This window comes from Equus caballus, chromosome 10 (genome assembly GCF_041296265.1).
Source record: "Equus caballus isolate H_3958 breed thoroughbred chromosome 10, TB-T2T, whole genome shotgun sequence".
Classification (NCBI taxonomy): domain Eukaryota; kingdom Metazoa; phylum Chordata; class Mammalia; order Perissodactyla; family Equidae; genus Equus; species Equus caballus.
In genome coordinates this window covers 16,615,163-16,635,069 of record NC_091693.1, presented here as the reverse complement: position 1 = coordinate 16,635,069, position 19,907 = coordinate 16,615,163, and the positions used below count along the sequence as shown (strand labels likewise).

Below are 19,907 nucleotides of genomic sequence, written 5' to 3'. Positions count from 1 at the left end.
GCCTGCCCTTGTCTCCCTCTCTGGTAACAAGAGTTCCACCTGCTTTATTTTGTTGAAACAATAAATAATCTATAAATAGAACAGGGGAGGGAGGGTGGGGTAGGGTGAGAGCAGACAAGGTTGAAACCATTTGATTCTGGGGCGGCGGCGGGCGGAGGGGGCCCTGCTCTCACCGTCACCCCCCCGCATTTCGTTCAGGGCTGCCTGCTCCCCACATGCACCCCTGCAGACGGGCTGTGAGCAGGGCAGCGACGGGTGGAGTTCAGGCACGGCTAACGCAGGAAGCATCGGGGTCGATAAATCCTCCCCCGCCTGGCCCCAGGGGACTACACAGGCCCGTGAGGCCCAGGAGAGGCCCACCTCGTCCTCCCGGGCTCCTGGTTTCCGCAAGAGCCTCCGGAGCGGCAGGGCGAGGCGGGCAGGGCTACCTCTCACTGGTGCCCGGAGGGCCGCGGGGGGCCGGCTCTGGGGACCGGCGGGCCTTCTCGGCCAGCAGCTGGTAGAAGGGCTTGGGGGTCTCCCAGTCGTCGTCCTCGCTGCTGGAGCTGTCCTGCTTCACGATGCGGTTGTGCTGGCGGCTGAACCTGCGAGCTTTGATGCTGAGGGAGAGGTGGCAGGACCGGTCCTCACTCCCGCCCCGGAGCTCGGCACCCCCAACCCTGTGCTGTGACCCCGGCAGGGATCAGGGCCTGAGTCTCCCCGTGCTGTGACCCCGGCAGTGACCAGGGCCTGGGCCCCCCTGTGCTGTGACCCCGGCAGTGACCAGGGCCTGGGCCCCCCTGTGCTGTGACCCCAGCAGTGACCAGGGCCTGGGCCGAGGCAAGGCTGGGGCTCCGTGTGGCCCCACGGGCGAACCTCAGGCCCCGAGGCCTGGTCTACGGCGCGGACTCGGCCACAGGCTCTTTGGGGCCCACACGCCTGCGAGACCCGCGCAGATGTGTGCACGCTCGTGTGTCTCCGGGGCCCACTGAGACACAGGCGGGTGGCAGCTCTGAGGCCGGACTGGAGAGGACGAGGACAGGGAGGCCGGGGGACTGGGAAATACGCCCGGTGTCCTGTTCTGAGACCCCTGCTAGGCTCCCAGGCAGAGCACCGCCCCGCCCCTGCCCCAACTCTCACAAAATTTGTGATGTCTCCCACCGCAGTGACCGCCACCGGCTTCCAGCAGCGCGAGCTCGGGCTCTGATGGGGACGGGGGGACTGAGGGGCACTGAGGGGCAGGGTCCCCCACCCCCGCCATCCCGCAGGGCCCTCTCACCAATACGGCCTGCGCTCCCGCAGCGTCATCACCCGCCAGAGTCGCGCCAGCTCCTTGGTGGCGGCCGTGGATGCGGTCCCGGGGCAGGTTCTGGGACAGGATGGGGGTGAGGCCGGGCCTGCAGGCTCCAGGAGGGCCTCCCTGCCCCTCGGCCTCAGCCTTCCCAGCTCAGCACTAGGATCTTTCCGGTCCACCTTGGCCGGGAAGGCCCCCATGGCGCACCCTCTGGAGCCGAGGAGTCGAAGAAGGGAGCTGGACTAAAGGGTCGTGGGAAAGGGACACCCATGTCCCGGGAGAGTAGAGGGGCCCTGGATCCACCTCTCCGGGTACCAGCTCCTGGGTCTTCCCGTGAGGGCATCAGCGGTCCACCACTGTAGTGTGGAGGCCTCCCCCGCCCTAGGCTTCAGGCTGGCAACCATGGTTCGGAGCTGGACACCTGATCAAAGTCAGCCCCAAGAACTCTTCTTGAAACCTTAGAAACGAGGATCTCCCCCAACAGGGTTGCTAGGGTGGGAGACAGGACACAGGCCTGAACCTCCTGGAGGGGACCCTGCACCCAACCCGGCCCTGTGTGCTTAAGAATGAAGCCAACTCGGAAGAGCAGAGCAGAGAGAGCGACAGAGACTCTGACAGCAGCATGCGAGCCCCTAGAACCAGCCATACCTGAAGGCAATCTACCCCTCCCCTTTTTTCAGGTTACACAAGCCAAATAATTCCTTTTCTTCCTAAGTCTGAGTTGGGTTGCACTGCTTACAATTGACAGGCCCTGACTGATACACGGGGCCAGGTGAGACGCTAGGGGAGAAGGTGGCAGAGGAAGGGTTGGTGGGTGATTCCCAGAAGCGGCAAATGGCCACATGCTCTCGGGGGACAGATGGACAGAGGACCCCACGCACCGGATGTACTGCTTCCGGTTCATCCTGCAGAACATGATGAAGCCGTTGACGCACTTCTTCTTCGTCTGGCCAGCGCCCAGGGCTTTCTTCTTCTCCTTGGGCTTCACGGGGCCCCTGCCCGCCCGGCCCTTCCAGGCTTTTCTCCCGGCTGGGGACAGAGTCGAGGCCCGCCGGGTGGGGGTCCACGTGTAGTCTCCGTCCTCGTCGCTGGAGGACTGCAGGCTCTGGGCCTGAGCATCCTGGGTGAGGACAGAGAGATGAAGGTGGGCAGGAGGGGCGGGCCCGCCGCATCGCTGGCGGCGTCCTCACCTCCAGCTGCACCCACGCCGCCTCGGAGTCCGTGGCCACAGAGCTGGGGCTGGACGGCACCTTGCTGTTCTCGCTCAGGGAGAGGTAGCAATGGTCCAGCGAGACGGAGGACTGGCACAGGCTGTGGGAGTCCGGGGCCTCTTTGGGGTCCTCAGAGGGCGTGTCCTGGGGGAGAAGGTGAAAGACGGGGGGACGTGAGGGAGGATGGCCGTGTCCGTTCACGCCCCGACTCCCTGCCTTCCTAGGATGTAACGTGAGCATCAGAAACGGCTGGAACTCAAGCCAACCTCGTCCAAACACCCCCTGGACATTTGAGCGAACGTTCCCAAGTTCCCACGGGGGTCAGCGAGGGCTGCCATGGGTTCGGGTCTTCTGCCTCCTGTTCTGGGGCCATCTCGCTCTGTTTTTTTGAGGAAGATTAGCCCTGAGCTAACTGCTGCCAATCCTCCTCTTTTTGCTGAGGAAGACTGGTCCTGAGCTAACGTCCGTGCCCATCTTCCTCTACTTTATACATGAGACGCCTGCCACAGCATGGCTTGACAAGCGGTGCCATGTCTGCACCTGGGATCCGAACCGGCGAACCCTGGGCCGCCGAAGTGGAATGTGCGAACTTAACCACTGTGCCACCGGGCCAGTCCCTGAGGCCATCTCTCTTAATGCCACCCGTTTAGCACCCCCTGAAGGAGCTGGGATGGCCTGGGCAGGTCTTGACTTCTCTGAGCACGAGTGTCATCCCCAGAATGCCTCGCGGGGCTGAGAAGCAGCAGGCACCCTGCCTGGCGCTCACTTCGAGCCCCACGAAGCGGGTCTGTTTTGGCTTCTGCGGCCAATTCAGCTACTCATCCAGGCAGGGGCGTCCCCCCCAACACTGGAGAAAGAGAGGTTTGGGGACCAGCGCTGGGCTGCCCTTCCGTCAGACGGACGGTGAGCTCCAGGGGCGGCTGGCGGCTCCAGGGGTCAGCCCAGGGGCCCGGGAGGGAGGCTCTTCCCAGCTGAGGATTCCCGAGGTCATCCTGCTGGTCTCAGTTTCCTCGTCTGTAAAATGGGCCACAGGAAAGCCTGCCTCGTAGAGCAGCTGGAGGACCACGTGGGTCTTTAACGGGCATCTGGCAGCTTTTAGCCTGTACCCTTTGTGTCTAGCTCATTTCAGGTGCCCAGCAGAGCTGGGGGCCTGGGGGGCCAGCAGCGAGGGGTCGAGGATGGGCGGAGGGGGGCCTAGACGGCAGACGGGTCTCTGGGAAGATGAGGGGGAGCAGCGGTGGACTCGGGGGAGCAGGTGAGCGAGGCGGCTGATGGCTGAGGGGCCGGAAGGGAATCAAGCAGGTGCACACCACGTGGAAAGGACGGCGTGTCCGCGGCAGGATGTTGGGGGGGGGGGTCGCCTACCTTCTGCGGTGCCTCGAGCGCGCAGGCAGAAGGCGACAGCGCGGGATCTGAGAAGACTTCTTCGAAGAGCACTGTGGAGGGACACCTGAGGCCTGGCCGGGCGGGAAACGCTTCCGTCCTGCCGCCCCTGCTCGCCGGAGTGCCCTTTTCTGGTTTTCGGCTTTAAGATCTCCCACCCCACGTCTGAATCCAGCTCACGGGCCAGCTCCTCGGGGCACCTCCAATCCGGGCAGAGGGAGCAGGTCCGGCGCCGGCTAGGCGGCTCCCGCACCGCGTGGCCTGGACGGATTCACCGGGTACCCAGCCACGCGCGCCGCAGGGCTGTGCCCCTGGGGGCATCAGTGTGTTTTCTGGATGACGCAGGCGAGGGCCCAGCCGCGGCCGCTCACCTTGGCTCAGGTACTCGGCGTCGTCCTCCAAGATCTGTTCTGGCAGCAGTTTCCCCGGGGAGCTGAAGAGGGAGGGGCTGAGCCCCAGGACCTCGCTCGGGTGGCCTGTCACACTCCAGCTGCCAATCTGGGGAGGCCCCAAGGCCAGTGGGCTCCCTGAAAAAGAAACATCAGGCTCGGGGGCGTGTCGGAGTTTGCCCTCCTGCCCAACACAGCAGCTGGCTCTGAGGAGATGGCTCCAGACATGCAGGAAAGGTGACTGTTGATCACTCATTTGGAGTGCTCACTCATAGAGAGTGTTAGGAGGCATGATGCCTGGCGTTACGTCAGGGATAGCAAAAATAAGCAGTATCATAATGTGCCAGACCCGAGCAGACTGAGTGAGGGTAGCTACCAGGAGCTCTGTGTTAAGAAAGATTCTGAGGCAGCATCTGGGTTCAGTGGAAAGAGCGATGATTGATTAGCAATGTCTGCCCTGGCCACCAATGGCTCAGTGACAGCGAGCACACTGTGCACCTGCCATCCCTCTGCCCAGCAGACATCCACTCCCTTTCCCGCTGTTCCCCCTCTCACAGAAATCCTCAGAAGGAAGGCACCCAGAAGGCTCCACGCCAGCCTAGAAGGAGGAGAGACAGAGTTTCAGTCACCATGGGGGCTGCCCTCTGGGATCCAGGCGGGAAGCCAAGGGTCGGCGTCCAGGGTCTCCTTGTCCACCTCCTCACAGGAATCGTAGAACACCAGCTGCTGCCTGCAAGAGTTGGAATTGAGAGGCAGACCCGGAGCCCCGGGCTGGGATGGCCGTGTGACCGGGGACAATCCGGTTCCCCCCTGGGAGTCTCAGTGTCACCCTGAGAAGGAAGATAGGGCCACTCCAGGCTGCTGGGGGCAGAAAGCTTAGTCCCCGAGGTGCCCGCCCTCAGCGAGCTTCCAGGCTGGTGAGGAGAGGCGGGCTGTGATCAGAGGCTGACACACGGGGGGCAGAGCTGTGACAGGCGCCCCGGGAGGAGTGACGGGGTGGAAAGCGCAGAGGGCCAGGGCATGGCTCCCGGGCAGTGGGGAAGGTTTGGTGGTGTCACGGCTAAGATTCCTGGGCGAGGCCAGGAGAGGGGCTGGCCAGGTGAGCGGGGGCCAGGGGTCTGCAGTGCCACACGAGATGCGGCTTTCCCTCCGGGCACTGAGGGCCGGCCTTAAGTCGGGGCCTGTGTGTTAGGGTGGTACACACGAGGCCCGCAGACGTGCTCACTCCACAGACACCAGCAGCGGATGTAAACCGGCCTCCTTTCTGTCCTCCCCGCAGCCTCCCCCGCTCAGAGCCCGGGGCCCCTACCTGGGGAGGGGCTGTGTCCTGTGGAGGAAATGGATCCTCTCCGCCCCATGCTGGGCCTCGAAGGCCAGGTCAGGCCCGGCGTCCCGGGCACCGTGTTTGCAGTAGCAGCCTAAGGGGGAAAGTCAGGAGGATCACTCCCGGGACGGGGCCAGGGGCCAAATGCACAGACGCGGGGACGGAGAGGTGACTGACGGGTCACCAAAACCTCAGGGCCTCCACGTGAGGCTCAGGGGCGCCCCGAGTCACCCTCAGGCTTCTGGAATCCCACATCCCTGTGGGAAGCCGTAAGGAAGACAGAATCTTGACGTGGACTAACGACGATGAAGACGATGGCAGCACAGAAACAGACGGTGCTCCCCCGCCAGCACGGCTACGAGTATCTTATGTGCTGTCAGGAACCCTCTGCCACAGCCCACCATTATTATAGCCACGTACAGTGAAGGAAACCGAGGCACTGCCATATCTGGTCCTTTGCCCAAGGTCACACAGCCAGCAGGGGATCTGGGAAGCCCTCCCTCCCAGGTGGCTCAAGCCTGCGTGGCCCCCGGGAAGTCTGGCCCATCAGTGACAGTGTATGACTCCTCCACTGGACCGTGTCTCCAGCACCCGGCACGTGGCTTGGCCCCGAGGGGCTGCTCAGGGAGTGTGGCCTGAATGAAGGGGCAGAGGAACAGGACAGCTCGAGGACCCGCCTTCCAGTCACTTTCTGCTGAGGCGTCACCACACCTTTCCGGAGCCAAGAGAGCAATCGGCTGCTTCCAAGGGGGGTCTCACGGGCACGCCCTGCTCTGGTCTCCAGTCCTGCAGCCGCAGGCCTTGCCCGAGGGCGGCACAAATCCTGTCCCACTCTCCCACCCACCACAGAGCACGGAGGGAAAAAGAAAACTGGGAAAGAGCCCAAGAGACGGGTCTTTCTCATCCACCACTGAACCCCCGGCTATGGGGACGGTGCCCGGGCGTCATGGCTGCCTGGGAAGCGGTGTGTAAATGACGGGCTAAGAGAACGGTGAGGAAAGAGACCAACTTGAGATGTCACACTGGACACTGCTCTCGGCCACATCCAGCAACGTCAGCCAGGATCTTCCTCCCTTCCTGTCACCTCGAGGCGGGGATGACACAGGCTTGGGGTGACTGCAGGAGCTGGGGCATCTTGGAGGGGTGGCGGTCCCCGCCACATTGCCTCCTTTCTGGTCTGGGGATGAGGTCACCTGCTCGTTGGGCTTGTCCAGGGCCAGACAGCGGCGAGGGTTCTGGGCCTGGGTCTGGCGTTCTGGGAAAGCAGAGAGAAGGTATGAGAGGGGCTGGGGGCTGACTGTCACCAGAAGATGGCTCAGGTGGCGTTCTTCTCTACTCTGGGCCCAACAACCTGTTCCAAAGCTGGGCCCGGGCGGGTCCCTCACCGCGCTTCCTGGGCGAGCCTGGATCCTCAGTTAGGGATCACTGAGTCCGCCGCTCCCTTCTCCTCCGGCGTGTTGGAATCGCCTGGAGAGCTCTGATGCCCAGGTTCACCCCCGACCACTGAAACCCAGCTTTCTGTGGGGGGCACAGGCATCAGTGCTCCCCAGATGATTCAGACGGATGCGCACCCAGTGCTAGGAATGGCTGATCAGGTCCCACTTCATTGTAAGGACGTGGAAATTGAGGATAGTGAGTCAGCCACAAAGCTGAGGTAGGCCGTCGCCTCCCGCAGTCGGTCCTTCCTCCACCCCACGCTCCCTGACCCCGCAGCCCCGGGATGCTGACTGGGCACAAGGACCACAAAGGCTGAGAGCAGCTCCCATCGCTGGGCACCTGTCCACTGCAGCCCTGCCCGGGCGGGCCACATGCAGCTCCCAAGCCTCGTCCCCACCCTGCGCAGGCGCTGTGATTCCAGACGAGGAAGCCGAGGCCAGAGCAGGAGAGGGGGACCCTCCTGGCCTCAGAGCCAGTGAGAGGAGGGGCCGGGAGTTGAACCCAGGCCTGTCTGACTCCGAAGCCTCGGCAGGGGCTCAGGATGGCCTCGGGGGCCTCCTGGGGGCAGTGACGCCTGGAGAAGATACCCGCTGCTTCCTGCTTCCCAGCCCGTCTCCTCCGACGGCTGGTACCTGACGCTCGGGCCAGCTTCTTCTTCTGGGGCTTCTGGCAGGCTCCTCGCAGCCGGGACTTGCGAGAGTGTGGGGAGCTGCACGGGGTGGAGTGTCTGTGCCTCGAGGGGCCCGCAGCTGGGCTCCGACCCAGCCCTGCAGAGGACAGAGAGGGAGACAGGTCAGGTGTCACCCTCAGCCCACCCCTTCTCCCACCTTCCAGACAGCGCTTCCCATCCTGGGCAGGGCAGTGGGGGCAGCCCCGCTCCCCAGGCTGACTCTACACATGTGGAAACCGAGGTCCTAGAAGATCAGACTGGTCGGAGGGTGCACAGCCGGGCACAGAGGTCCAGTGCGAAAACTCAAGCGCCCCCAGGGCTGGTCTGGGGCTCGGCTGAGAGGAAGACAGACTCAGAGCTCCCAAATGCTGCTCCATCTCCCCATCCCGAACCAGGTCCTTCTCCCACCTCCCTCCGACACGACCCGGAGGGCTCCACCACCCACCCCGGGTCGCCCCGGGCCCCTCCCTCAGGTCCCTCAATTTCTTCCTCATTAACATCTCCCCGAATGTACCCACTTCCTGCCACACTCTCAGCCACAGAGCTGGACTGGGCTCATGGTCTCCCGTCTGGATCACTCCTAACTATCTTCCCTGACCCCCTGACTCCAGTTTCCCACTGAATACCCAGTCCTCACGTTAGACGTGAGGGACCTTGTCCTGAAAAGCAGTCTGCTCATGGCGTTCCCCTGGCTCAGAGTCCTCCAGTAACTCTCATCTTCCTCATCTCCCTCCCCAGCCGGGCGCTCCAGGCCCTTCAGGAGCTCGCCCCCGCCTCACCTCCTACCACTCCCGCCGTGTATTTTTCATGCCAGTAACCACACCAGCACCGGACACACAGTCCTGGATGACCGGCACGTCCGGGCGCCGGGTTACAACACTCTCTCCACGTATTAACCCACTTCATCCTCGCGACAAATACAGACAGGAAGTACTAGTCTTGTTTTGCAGATGAGGAAACTGAGGCACAGAAAGTTTAAGGTCACAAGACATGTGTCTGAGTCAGGATCTGGCTCAGGAGCCTGTGCACAGTGTCTCGATGCTACACCCTGGCCCCCCAGTCACACCCACCGCTGGCCTGTCCCCAGACATTCCACACGTGTCTTCTCTTGCCTGCGCGTTCTTGCTCACATTGTTTCTCCGCCTGGCAGGTCCCCCTGGACTGTCCTCGGAGGCGCAGCTCCAGGCCCCCTGCTGCCACGGTCCTCCCGACACCCGCCCCTGAGTTGGTGGCGTCTCGCACATCTCCCTGACTTTGTCCCCGGCTCCAGGCTGCGAGGTCCGCGAGGGCCCGGACCACCCAGCGTCTCTGACCGCCAGGGCCACACGTGGCGCTGCAGGCGCTGGGAAGCGCCGGCTGAACTCACTCACCGCCTTCGCCATCGGAGGTGTGCAGTTGGAGCAAGGCCTTGGCCATGTCGATGCTTCTCTGGAGGTGCTGAATGTACTGCAGGACGTGCAGCAGAATCTCCTTCTGCCCCCGAAAGAAAGGCAGGGTTGAGCGCAAGAGCAGGGCCCCCGACAATGTGAGGCTGAAGAGAACGAGCGACAGATACTCCAGGACCCCGTGCCCCCCCCCCACGCCCCCAACAATTCCTCCAGCGGCTGAGATGTTCCTATTCTGGCCTTCAGTCCTCGTTGTGGCCCAGGGAGACGGCGGTTACAGCTAAGGCAACTGAGGCCCAGGGCTCCGAAGGGACTTGCTAAGGTTACAGAGAGGAAGGGGCAGAGCTGGGATCTGCCTCCTGGCCCAGTTTTCCAGCATATGCTGTTCGGCTTTCTGCCCCCGGCCCTTTGCACAGATTGTATTCTCTGTGCGCAAAGCCCTCCTCCTCTCCCCACAGACTCCCTCCCCCGGCTTCTCCTCCTCAGAGCAGCAGCATGGTCATCTCCCCTGGCAGACGTTTTCCCGCCTCCCTGACCCTCTGACCCAGGCAGGGTCAGTCCCTCCTCAGCACTCATGTAACCTCCTGGGCCTGTTTCCACCAAGACACGTGCCACACTGTTTTATAATTATCATCTACGTGTCATTCTCTCCTCTTGACCTTGAACTAACGGAGGGGAGAGACCGTAGCTAACTGACCTCTGTATCCCAAGCACACAGATGAGGGGTGGCCTAGCCAGTGATTGCTGAAGGAACAGATCTCCCCAGAGCACTGAGGGTGATGCCTCCTGACCAGCAGGCATCACCCCTCCAGACACCAAACACCAACTGGGTTGGTATTGGAGATACTAAGCTAAAAATGATGACTACCCACTAAGGGCCAGGTACACAGGAGTGAACAAGACTTTTTTTTTTTTTTTTTTTTTTTGGTGAGGAAGATTGGCCCTGAGCTAACATCTGTCACTCATCTTCCTCTTTCTGCTTGAGGAAGATTGTCGCTGAGCTAACCTCTGTGCCAATCTTCCTTTATTTTATGTGGGACGCTGCCTCAGCGTGGCTTGATAAGCAGTGCTAGGTCCACGACCAGCATCCGAGCCTTCGAACCCCAGGCCACCGAAGCGGAGTGTGTGAACTTAACCACTACGCCATCAGGCTGGCCCTGAGACATACTTTTGTTTGCCATCACGGAGCTTATAACCTAGTGGGGTCAACAACCTTAACTCATAAGTCATACCAAATTATGGACAGTGCGAGCAGCACTGTGAATAAAGCGTGTAATGAGGGATTCTGAAGTTAGCCTTGGGCATTGGGAAAGGCCTCTGAAGCAGCAGCATTTAAACTGAGCCCTGAAGAAGGGCAGCAGGGAGCCTGGTGAAGAGCTGAGGGAATGGTACCAGTAAGCATCTTTCAGGTTGAACCGGATCCCTAGAATAACCCTAAAACCATTAGCAGGAATCGTCTGAACCCCGAATCAGGAAACATGATCTCATGGGGGGCTTTCGTGAGGCTGTACCATAAACTGTAATACTGACGGTCGCTGAAATGTTTAACGTGACCCACGGAAGGGAGCTGTGACTAAGGAACAGACGGGACGCGGCCAAGAGGCCGTTAGTGTGGAGGGACACGGACTGCATCCACCGCTTACTGGCTGCATCCTGGGAGCAGGTTGTTCCACTTCCCTGAGCCCCGGTCTCCTCATCTGTGCAGTGGGAACGGGGATGTCAGGCTCAGAGGATAACCAGGAGGGCTTTAATCCCTCAGTGTGTGTGAAGTCACTGCGCACAGACCCTGGCACGTCACGTCGATGACTGAATGACAACACCTTCACCAGGATCTCGAGCGATTAAATGAGAAGCTTTCCTAACTTCTAACTAGGCCACGCGTTTTTCAAGAGCAGAGATCGTCTTTTTCCCTTAGCGTCTCCCAAACCAGGCTTAGCACGTGGTCGGCACTCACTAAGCTGAAGGACGGAAGGCTCAGAGATGGATACTTCAGGAAGCTTAGCTTGGGGACCACACCAGAGGTCCAAATCCCGGAGACCTTCTAAAGGGAAGATGGAACAGCCCTGTGACTGTCTCAACCGAGGGAATGTATTCATTCAACAAACCTTTGCTGAGCAGTGAGTGACAGAGCGGTTGAGGGTGTGGGCCTTTGGAACGAAACACACCCAACTCTCTCCCTCTGCCGCCAGCCAGCTGTGTCCCTCTAGACAATAGGACTCCTCAAACTGAAAAAACGAGCAGAGCAGACCCGTATGGATCCCACAAGCCTGGGGCGAGGATTAAATGGGAAATGTACATAAATGCTTGGCATCAGGGTCTGAGCCCTTGGCCTCTCAGTAAATTGTGAATCGGGAGCCGGTGTTACAGTTGTCTGCTGTGTGCTAGGCCCTGCGGCCGGGGGGATGCAGACGCGTCCATTACGGTCCCTGCCATCACGGAGCTCCTCGTTGAAAGGGGTCAGAGCCGAGGAAGCAGTGCAGTAACATGCCGAGGGCCTGGGCCGTCAGAGGGAGAAGCGGCTCTAGGATTATGCGGGGCGGGGGGCACTCAAACAGTCAAGATGGCGAGGAAGGGCGCCACGGATCTTGGCGGCATCCCAAATCTCCAGCACGGGCGAGGCAACACACGATAGCTCCCGTGAGTTCACTGGGCCCCGAGCTGCCCTGGGACCAGCTGCAAGGATGCATGTCAGGCCGACCGGTCAAGGGGGGCCGCATGATGCATAATGTCCCCAAGGACATCCACGTCCTCGTCCTCAGAACCTGTGAATATGCTGCCTTATATGACAAAGGGGGCTTTGCATGTGTGACTGAGTGACTGACTGAGGATCTCGAGGTGGGGAGACTCTTCTGGATGATCTGGGTGGGCCCGACGTAAGCACAAGGGTCTTTACAAGCAGGCGGCAGGAGGGTCGGAGGCAGAGAAGGTGAAGTGGCGCCAGAAGCAGAGGAAGAGGAGGGCAATCTGAAGATGTTGCGCTGGGGGCCTCGGAGGGGCCGTGAGCCGAGGAATGCGGGCAGCTTCTAGAAGTCGGTGAAGGGAGAGGAAGCAGAATCTTCCCTGGACCCTCCAAAAGCCAGCCCTGCTGACCCCTGACCAGTGGGACTGACCTCTGACCTCCAGCACGGGAAGAGAATAAACTCGTGTTACTCTAAGCCACTGAGTTTGTGGTGTTCTGTTACAGCAGCCACAGGACACTAGCATGAGCACCTGAGACTGAGAGAGAGTTAGGAGGGAGAACGAACATGCCCGGTGGGTGACGGGATGTGGCAGGCGGGGGGAAGGTTAGGGTTAGCGTTAGGCTCAGACAAACTTGTCCCAAACACCTGCTCTCTGGACCCCTCTGAAGGCAAGTAGCACGTTCCAGCCGGGCTGCGTGATTCCTGTGTTCAGATCTTTATCTTCCTGACCAGATTCTGAGTTCCCAGAGGATGAGGGCTGGGTCTCAAATCTCTTTGCAACCAGAACAGCTTCTGACATCCAACAATCTTTCCACACATGCCTGATGAATGAATGAACAAATGACCGAACGAGCCTGGGTGTGTAGCAGGCTATACATCTCGGTTTGTGTAAACACATGCTGTGATGTTCGCACAACGATGCACCCGCCTAACGACGCATTTCTCAGAACGTGTCCCCGTCACTAAGCGATGCCCGACTGTGTGTCCATTCATTGAGTAGTCACTGAGGGCACGCAGAAATTCTCTCTATCCTACCTCATGGAGATGGTTGAGGCCACAGAACAAGGGACTCGGGAAGGAACCGACATTCATCCAGGGCCTGTCACGGCTGTGATGTCATCTTGGCCTCACAATGTCTCTGGGCGGTCGGAGTTACGTTCCCTCGTTTTCCAGCTGAGAAGCTTAAGGCTTGAGAGGCTGAGCAATGTGCGTGGTCTGCCCAGGGTCCTGCAGCTGTGCAGCTGGGGGCTCAAATCCGTGGCTGTTCGACGCCCAAAGTGATGACCTGTCCCGGTCCCTTCTCTCTTCTCCCCCTCGCAGCTCCCCCTTCCTCCTTTGCAGGAAAGAATCCCCAGGCTCCTAGTCATGGGATCGCAGACCCCCAGAAATTCCCGTCCCGAGCAGGGCCATTCCCATCTCAGTGCGGCCCCTGGAAGAGTCTTTCCAGGTTTCCCAGGACAAGGGAGGGTGACCGGTTGACTGATACTGTCAGACCTGCCTCCCAAATCCTCCTCTCCTTCGGTCCCCCTACCTTGGTGAGCTTCTTGGTCCCGACCTTCAGGGCCACAGGGAGCAGCAATGCCAGCTCGTGCAGTTTGCTGGTGTGATTTTTCCTCTGCTTCCTGTTTGGGGACAAGAGTTTGGGTTAGGACATCCAAAACGGAATTGGGCACTTGCCTCCCGTCCCAGTGTTCATCTCAGAGAAGCTCCACGCCCCAGGCACCCGAGACAGGATCCCGGGCATCATCTGGACGCCTCCCTCTCCCTTATCCCCTTGCCCAATCGGTCACCAAATCTTGCCCATTCCTCCTTGACCCCTTCTCTCCATCTCCATCGGCCCTAGTCCACGTGTCGACGCACCCCTGGGTCTCCCAGCCTCCCATCCGGCCTCCTGCAACCCACACTCTCTACCAGTCAGGGCGATCTTTCTGCAACACACATCTGACCGTGGTGTTCTCATCCGTGCAATGGGAACGAGGACATTCATTCCAGCTCAGAGGACAATCAGGAAGACTAACTAAATCAGTGTGCGTGAAATCGCCCAGGACAGAACCTGATATGTTAGTTGCCTAGTGAGTGCTTCAGACCTCTCAATGCCATCGCAGTATTAAGGATCGAGTTTAAACCCTTAACGGGCCTTATAATGCCCATCACAGGCCGGCCCGGCCTGGCTGACCATTCTGGTCTCATTTCTTCCTTCCTTTGCTTCTCTCCCATGGACCAACCCTAACTCCACAGGACAGGGGAGCACTTCTGCTAAGGGACCCCAGCCCCACATAAAATTGCAACTGGGACCAGAGAGGGAGGGGAGGGGACATTACAGATGAAACTGCGGGGCCCCTTGATCAAAAATTAAAATTTCAAGATGGTGAGAACACAGTATTTAATCAAGTATCGGGTTTTTCTAAGCAGAGGGCCCTGGAACTGCATGTGGCTCACGCCCATGAAGTTGGCCCTGATGGGGACAAAGGAGAGGTGTGGCTTGGTGTTATGGAAGTTTGTGGCTTTGATCTGATCTATGAGATCTTCCCTGAGGAAGTAAACCTGGCATGAACCTGTTCTGAAGGATGAGTGGAAATGTACAGGTGAAGAGGGAAAGAGAATGTTTCAGATAGAGGGAGCACATGCAAAGGCCCTGTGGCATGAGGGAGAGATCAAAGGAAAAAAAGCTGGGGCACAAAAAGGAAGGAGTCCTGTGGGGTAAGACGAGGCTGGAGAAGGAAGTAGCGGCCAGACGCAGGGTCTTGTAGGCACATATTATGGAAGACCAACAGGAAGTCATTAAACAGCTTTACCAAAGAAATGACATCATTAGTTCACCCCCTCAAAACCGCTTTGAATACAGGAGACTATACGTATTAGTCAACTGAATGAAGGAATGAAAGAAAGAAAACCCTACCAACTGGTCTCCAATTACCTCCTGGTAGAAATCCTAACTTTGAGGGGCGAGGATATGGGGGTTCTCTCCCTGGAGAAAAACTGGATAGGCTGACCTCTCACTCCTTTCTAGCCCTGATGTTGATTTTTTGCAAACCACTTTCCTTCTGTTCTAGAGGAGCCCCTGGGAGCCCCAGCGAGAAACAATGCGGAAAACAAGGAAGAAAAAGTGTCTGGGTCAATTTAAGTTCAAGGTGCTATTTGCCCAGGTTGGAGAAAAAGGCTTTCATATCAACAATAGTCCCTGGGGTTTATTCTGGGGTTTGCAAAGCACCGAGAGAGCTTTCTGAGCAAAAACAGAAGTTCCAGAAAAAAAATCTGGAAGGAGGAAAAGGGTGATGAGCAATCAAAAAATCTTGGCATCTTCTGGCTGCCGTCCTGAATGGGCAGACAGGGGCCGGGTGCTGCTCCCAAGGCTGCCCCTTTTCCTGGCTGGATGCTTCTGGTTTTAGCCAAATTCTTCTCTCCTAGTCTCTATAATGTTCCCCCGCTAATCTCAGCTCTGCCCTCTGGGTCTGCGGGGAACAGGTCAGCTCCAGTTACACAGGTCCTTTTTCTGTTTCTCGAAACCGGCCAAGTTTATCTCTGCCTCAGGGCCTTTACAGTTCCCTCCCCCGGAAGGTTCTTGAGCCCTGATTTTTGCATGGCTGGTTTCTTCTCTGCCACTCAGTGCTCAGCTTAAAGGTAACCTCCTCAGAGAGGCCTTTCCGGACCCCTCCATCGAAACAGGCACATTCTTTGTCCCATCCCCACATCATTTAGCAGCATCTGAAACCCTCTTTCTTTATTTATTATAAGTATAAACTCCACGAGCGCAGGGATTTTAGTCTTTTTTTATTTATTGCTAGATCCCAGGCTGACTTACCCAATAGGTCCGGTAAGCACAGTGCCTGGGGCCGGTGATACTTTTAGGGACTCAAAAAAATGCCTTCATTTCTTTTAAAATCCGAAGAGAAAAAAATGAATATAAGCTAACTTGGGTTATATTCATCTTTGTACCAATGCTGTTGTAAAGTATAATTTTTAATACTTTTTTAATGGAAGAAGGGGCCCAAGATGGAAAAATTGCCTAAGGTCCACAAAAGTCACACCGTGCCTGTGGCTACAGTCTCGGCTCCTAGAATAATGCCCGGCACTTAATCGGTGCTCAAGAAAAAATCGGTGAATGAGTGAACGCCCCCTCTGGCTAGCGATGGCCTCCCGGCCTTTCAAATGGCAAATGACTCGAATTCCCAGGTTGCCGCTTGCCCAAGCTATGCACCCAAAATATTCTCCGGCTCCTTTATTTTAAGAGAGTTGGAAGGAGGCTTATCGGAGTCAGCCCAAATTTCTCATACTAGCTGTGGGAAAACCAAGGCCCAGACCCCAATTTGCTCTAACACGTGCAGGGACTGGAGAATCAGAGCTGCCCCAAAGTGGGACACAGCAGGGGGAGGTCCCAAGGGGCAGCATAAGAGTGGTAATAAGTTCCAGCTTTGGAAGCAGACGGAGCTGGATGGAAATCCCAGCGCTGCCACTTGCTGTGTGACTTTGGGCAAGTGCTTTCACCTCCTCTGAGCCTGTTTTGAACTCTGATAAAATGGAGGTGGCTAGGAAGTTTGATCTTGTCTGGAGGGCGTTTAGCACAGAAGCTGGCACTCGGGGAGAGCTCAGGAAATGCTAGTTCAAGACAGAAGGTGGACAGTCACTTGTCAGAATGACTTAGGGATACGGGATGTTGGAGAATGGGGGGATGGAGGTATGCTATCGGATGACTATGGTTGATAAAACTATTGTTTTGGGTTGGCCAACATGCAATCCCCCCTTTTCTGGTGACAGTTTCCTTTGGGGAACCACCCGTCCCCCACTCTCCGTCCGTGTGGTTCACAGAGGCTGACCCCAACCTCCCCTTCCACTAGGGAGCACGGAACCAAGGTTCAGCCAAGAATCACAGCGACTGGTTCAGGACTGGGGTTATAACCCAGGCTCGGCCAATCAGAGTCAACGGATCCTGGAAAGAGACTCTCTGCCAAGGGGTCAGGCTGGCGGGACACGGACCCGGAGCTGCTGGGAGCCACCGTGCCTCCACAAAAGGGAGCCTGCTTGGGAAGGAAGCCGACACAGACAAGAGCAGAGCCAAGACAGGCAGACTCCTGGCAACACCAGTTAACGCCCCGCCTGGAACCAGCCAAGCCTGATGCCCCTGAATTTTCTGTTTATCGGATCCCATAAATCTCCTTTTATGCTTAAGCTTGTTTCAGCTAGGTTTCTGCTAATTGCAACTGAGGGTCTTTATTAAGACAACAACGCCACGTCTAGAAATGAGGAAAGGATGTCACGCCAAGAAAGAGTCCGGCGAACGGTAAATGCTCAGTAAACAGTATTGTTAGGATCACGTGACCACCGTGGCCGGACGATCGATCGGGCGGGGAGAGCCCTTACCTGTCCCCGGGGCTCAGGGAACCGGCTTTGGGCCGTTCCGGGGAACACACGTGTCTGCTGGAATCCCACATCTGCAAAGAGGGAAAAAGAAAGAATCAGGAGCCGCCGCCGGGACTCCAGGAGGAGCGGGCAGCCTTCGCCTTCCCCCGCCGTGGTGCTCCTTGGAGCACTCAGAGATCCCCAAATAGGGTCCCCGACCCCCACGAACGCAGGCCCAGAAACCAAGTTATAACCCCAGAACTCTAAACTGCAGCCCGTGAATCCTAAATTGTCAATTTGGGCCCTGAGTCATGATCTGGACCTAAAACTATAAAAACAGCATACTCCCAAACTCTGACTTCAGAACTTCAGTCTGAATAGTCAGGTGTCGGACCACCACGCCCGAAAACGGTGATGTAAAGACCATAAACTCCCAGAGTGAGGACCTAGAACCCCAAAAGGAGCCCTTCGAAACCTAAAAACCCTAAACCCTGCTACTGAGATCCTCTACACTCCCAAACTGTCAACTTCTGATCCCCAGATATGACCCTAATCCCAATATTAAGATCACAGACCGCAAACCCTAACACTGAGAACCCAGATCCTAAAGGAAGAAACCCAAGCCCCCCCAAAGCCAGCCTCAGCCCTGCAAACTGACCTCAGATCGTAAAAGAAAGACCCCCGAGACCCCAAAACTGTCACCAGACCCTCAGGCTGTGTCCCTCAACCCTAAAACTGAGAGCTCACCTGTGAGCCCCACTCTGGGACCCAGACCCTACGACTGAAGCCCTCTCCTCCATGTGGGGGCTCCAGGCCCTCACGCTTAATTCTCAAAGTCCCAAACGGTGACTCCAGACCCTAAATCTCATCCCCTCTACGCTCCACTGAGATTTTAGACCCTAAATCTATCCTGAGGCTTCAATGCTCCCACATCAGACCCAGACCCCCCTCCCCACCCCAAATGATACCCCAGAACTCAGAACGAAGACTGCCCCATCCCCAAAGGAGGGTGTCCGGGTTCCAGCAGGAAGGCTCGCAGCCACAAAACCCAAGACCCCCAGGTTCCAAAACGAGTCCCACCCAGACGCAAACCCGGAGACCCCACATCCTAACGTGAGACCCCAGACCCCCAAACTGGGCCTTCCGCCTCTCAAACTGGAGCCTGGGCTCCAAACCCGGGCAGGCCTGCCCTCCTGTCCCCACTACCCCCCCCCGAACCCCACCCTCGAGGGAGGACACAGTCCCAAAGTGCTGCTCGCCAGCGGTCACCCCCCTGCGGCCGGCCCGACGCAAGGGGTCGCCCGCCCGGTCCCCTGGGCCTCCAGGCCCTGCCTCAGGCCGTGCAAAATGGCGCGAGGAACCCCCTTCTGGTTTCGCGCCAGCCCCACCCTTGGGAGCCCGATCAGCCCTTGGCTCGTGCTGGTCCCAGGAGGCTGGCCACGCGCGCGGCCACTGCGTTCCCAGCCCCGGGGGGCGCGAGGCTCGCGCGCGTGAGGCCGGACGGCGCCCCTGAGGCCAGGCCACGCCCCCACCAGTTCCCGCCAAAGGCGAGCAGGGCGCGAGGCCAGACGCGGCAAACGGCAGAGTGCGGGCGGCAGTGCGCATGCGCGTGTGCGCCTGGGGACCGCCCCGTCTTCCCGCCCAGCGCGAGCTTGGCCTCGCGCCTCCTGCCTCGGCCTCTGCGGGCGTGCGCCAAAGTGCCGACCAATCATCGCTCGCTCAGCTGCCCGCCTTTTCGGCAGGCCCCGCCCCGCCTGGCCACGCCCCCTGCCGGCTCCCGTGGTCCAGGGCTGATGGATGCTGATAATAGAGGCGGGGTCTCCCCAACTGCCAACTCTTCCCCGGGGAAGAGAGATCTGGAGGGGCCCTCGAGTGTCCCATTTCCATCTTTCCCTTCAGCGCATGTCTGATGAGGGCCTGCTGCGTGCCAAGCACGCTGGAAGTTGGGGATTTAGCGCGATCTTCCCAGTGCGGTGGGGAAGGCTCACAGACCAGGAGAATCTAGTGGGCAGGGGCCACGTTAAAGAGCCACAAATTGAGAAAAGATTCGAAGAGCAAGGCCATTGGAATTGGATCTTAGCTGTTTCCCTCATGAAGATTTATGTTCCTTCGATAGAGCAAACCCTGCATTTTAGAAACGGCCCACGAGGAGGATGGACTGGAAAACGCAGCTTAAGGGGAGGACATCCAGCGACCTAGTGGGGAGCGGAGGCCCTGGCGTCCAACACATTTCAGTTCAAATCACTTTCTTGCTGTGTTGCCATGGAGAAGAGGCTTAATCTCTTTCTGGCTTTAATTTTAAATTTGGGATCATTCTTACTATGGTTGTCTGCAGTATATAATTAGCATGCAATAAATATTGACTCGACACTTATTTGCACTGTTGTGGGTGCTTGAACAAGGTGCACAAAGGGGCTTGTCCTCGTGGAGCTCCTATTCTAACCGTGATGTGGACGAGTTCCTAGTGCGTGGGGGCTTGCCTCCCTCCAAAGTTTTAATTTTCTCACTTATAAATTAGGGGGTGGTGGTAAGAAAACCAGGGGGGGAAAATGGATGGGAAAGTGTTTGAGAAATTACAAGGCACTGTTTATTATCATTTTAATGAGTTTAAGTAAATCGATAACCTTGCTCTTCCCCAACTCTCCACCCCTCACAAACACCCGTTTGCACTTTTCTTGATTCCCTTTCCGAGGGTCCTGGGCCAAAATGGAGGAGAGCCTGGCGGGGGCGCTCTCTGCGCCTGCGCTGCCAAGTGCCCTCTCCGCCTCCTGGGAGTTAGAGTCGTTCTTTTCCTCAGCCCGCCCAGTTTGCTTCCTT

General features: G+C 58.3%; 1 protein-coding gene across 1 annotated transcript; it reads right to left on the bottom strand.

Annotated features, from left to right (window-relative positions):
- Positions 1-19: 19 nt before the first annotated feature.
- Positions 20-18,660, bottom strand: MEIOSIN (meiosis initiator). Its single transcript, XM_023649942.2, has 14 exons — positions 18,479-18,660; positions 17,112-17,182; positions 13,285-13,375; positions 9,058-9,160; positions 7,650-7,784; positions 6,590-6,835; positions 5,566-5,674; positions 4,886-4,986; positions 4,239-4,394; positions 3,850-3,920; positions 2,464-2,628; positions 2,155-2,393; positions 1,259-1,348; positions 20-599 (listed from the first exon to the last, which is right to left on the bottom strand). Exons 2-14 carry the CDS (start codon positions 17,180-17,182, stop codon positions 425-427), a joined length of 1,752 nt encoding a protein of 583 aa, XP_023505710.2. The 5' UTR covers positions 18,479-18,660; the 3' UTR covers positions 20-424.
- Positions 18,661-19,907: the final 1,247 nt, after the last annotated feature.

What these genes read in the sequence shown, in the direction of transcription:
- MEIOSIN (XM_023649942.2), bottom strand. Translation starts at nt 17,182, where the DNA reads ATGTGGGATTCCAGCAGACACGTGTGTTCCCCGGAACGGCCCAAAGCC. An exon ending in CGCTCGAGGCACCGCAGAAG is followed by an intron (nt 2,629 to 3,849) that starts GTAGGCGACCCC and finishes CTTCTCCCCCAG; the next exon opens with GACACGCCCTCTGAGGACCC. An exon ending in AACCGGAAGCAGTACATCCG is followed by an intron (nt 1,349 to 2,154) that starts GTGCGTGGGGTC and finishes ATCCTGTCCCAG; the next exon opens with AACCTGCCCCGGGACCGCAT.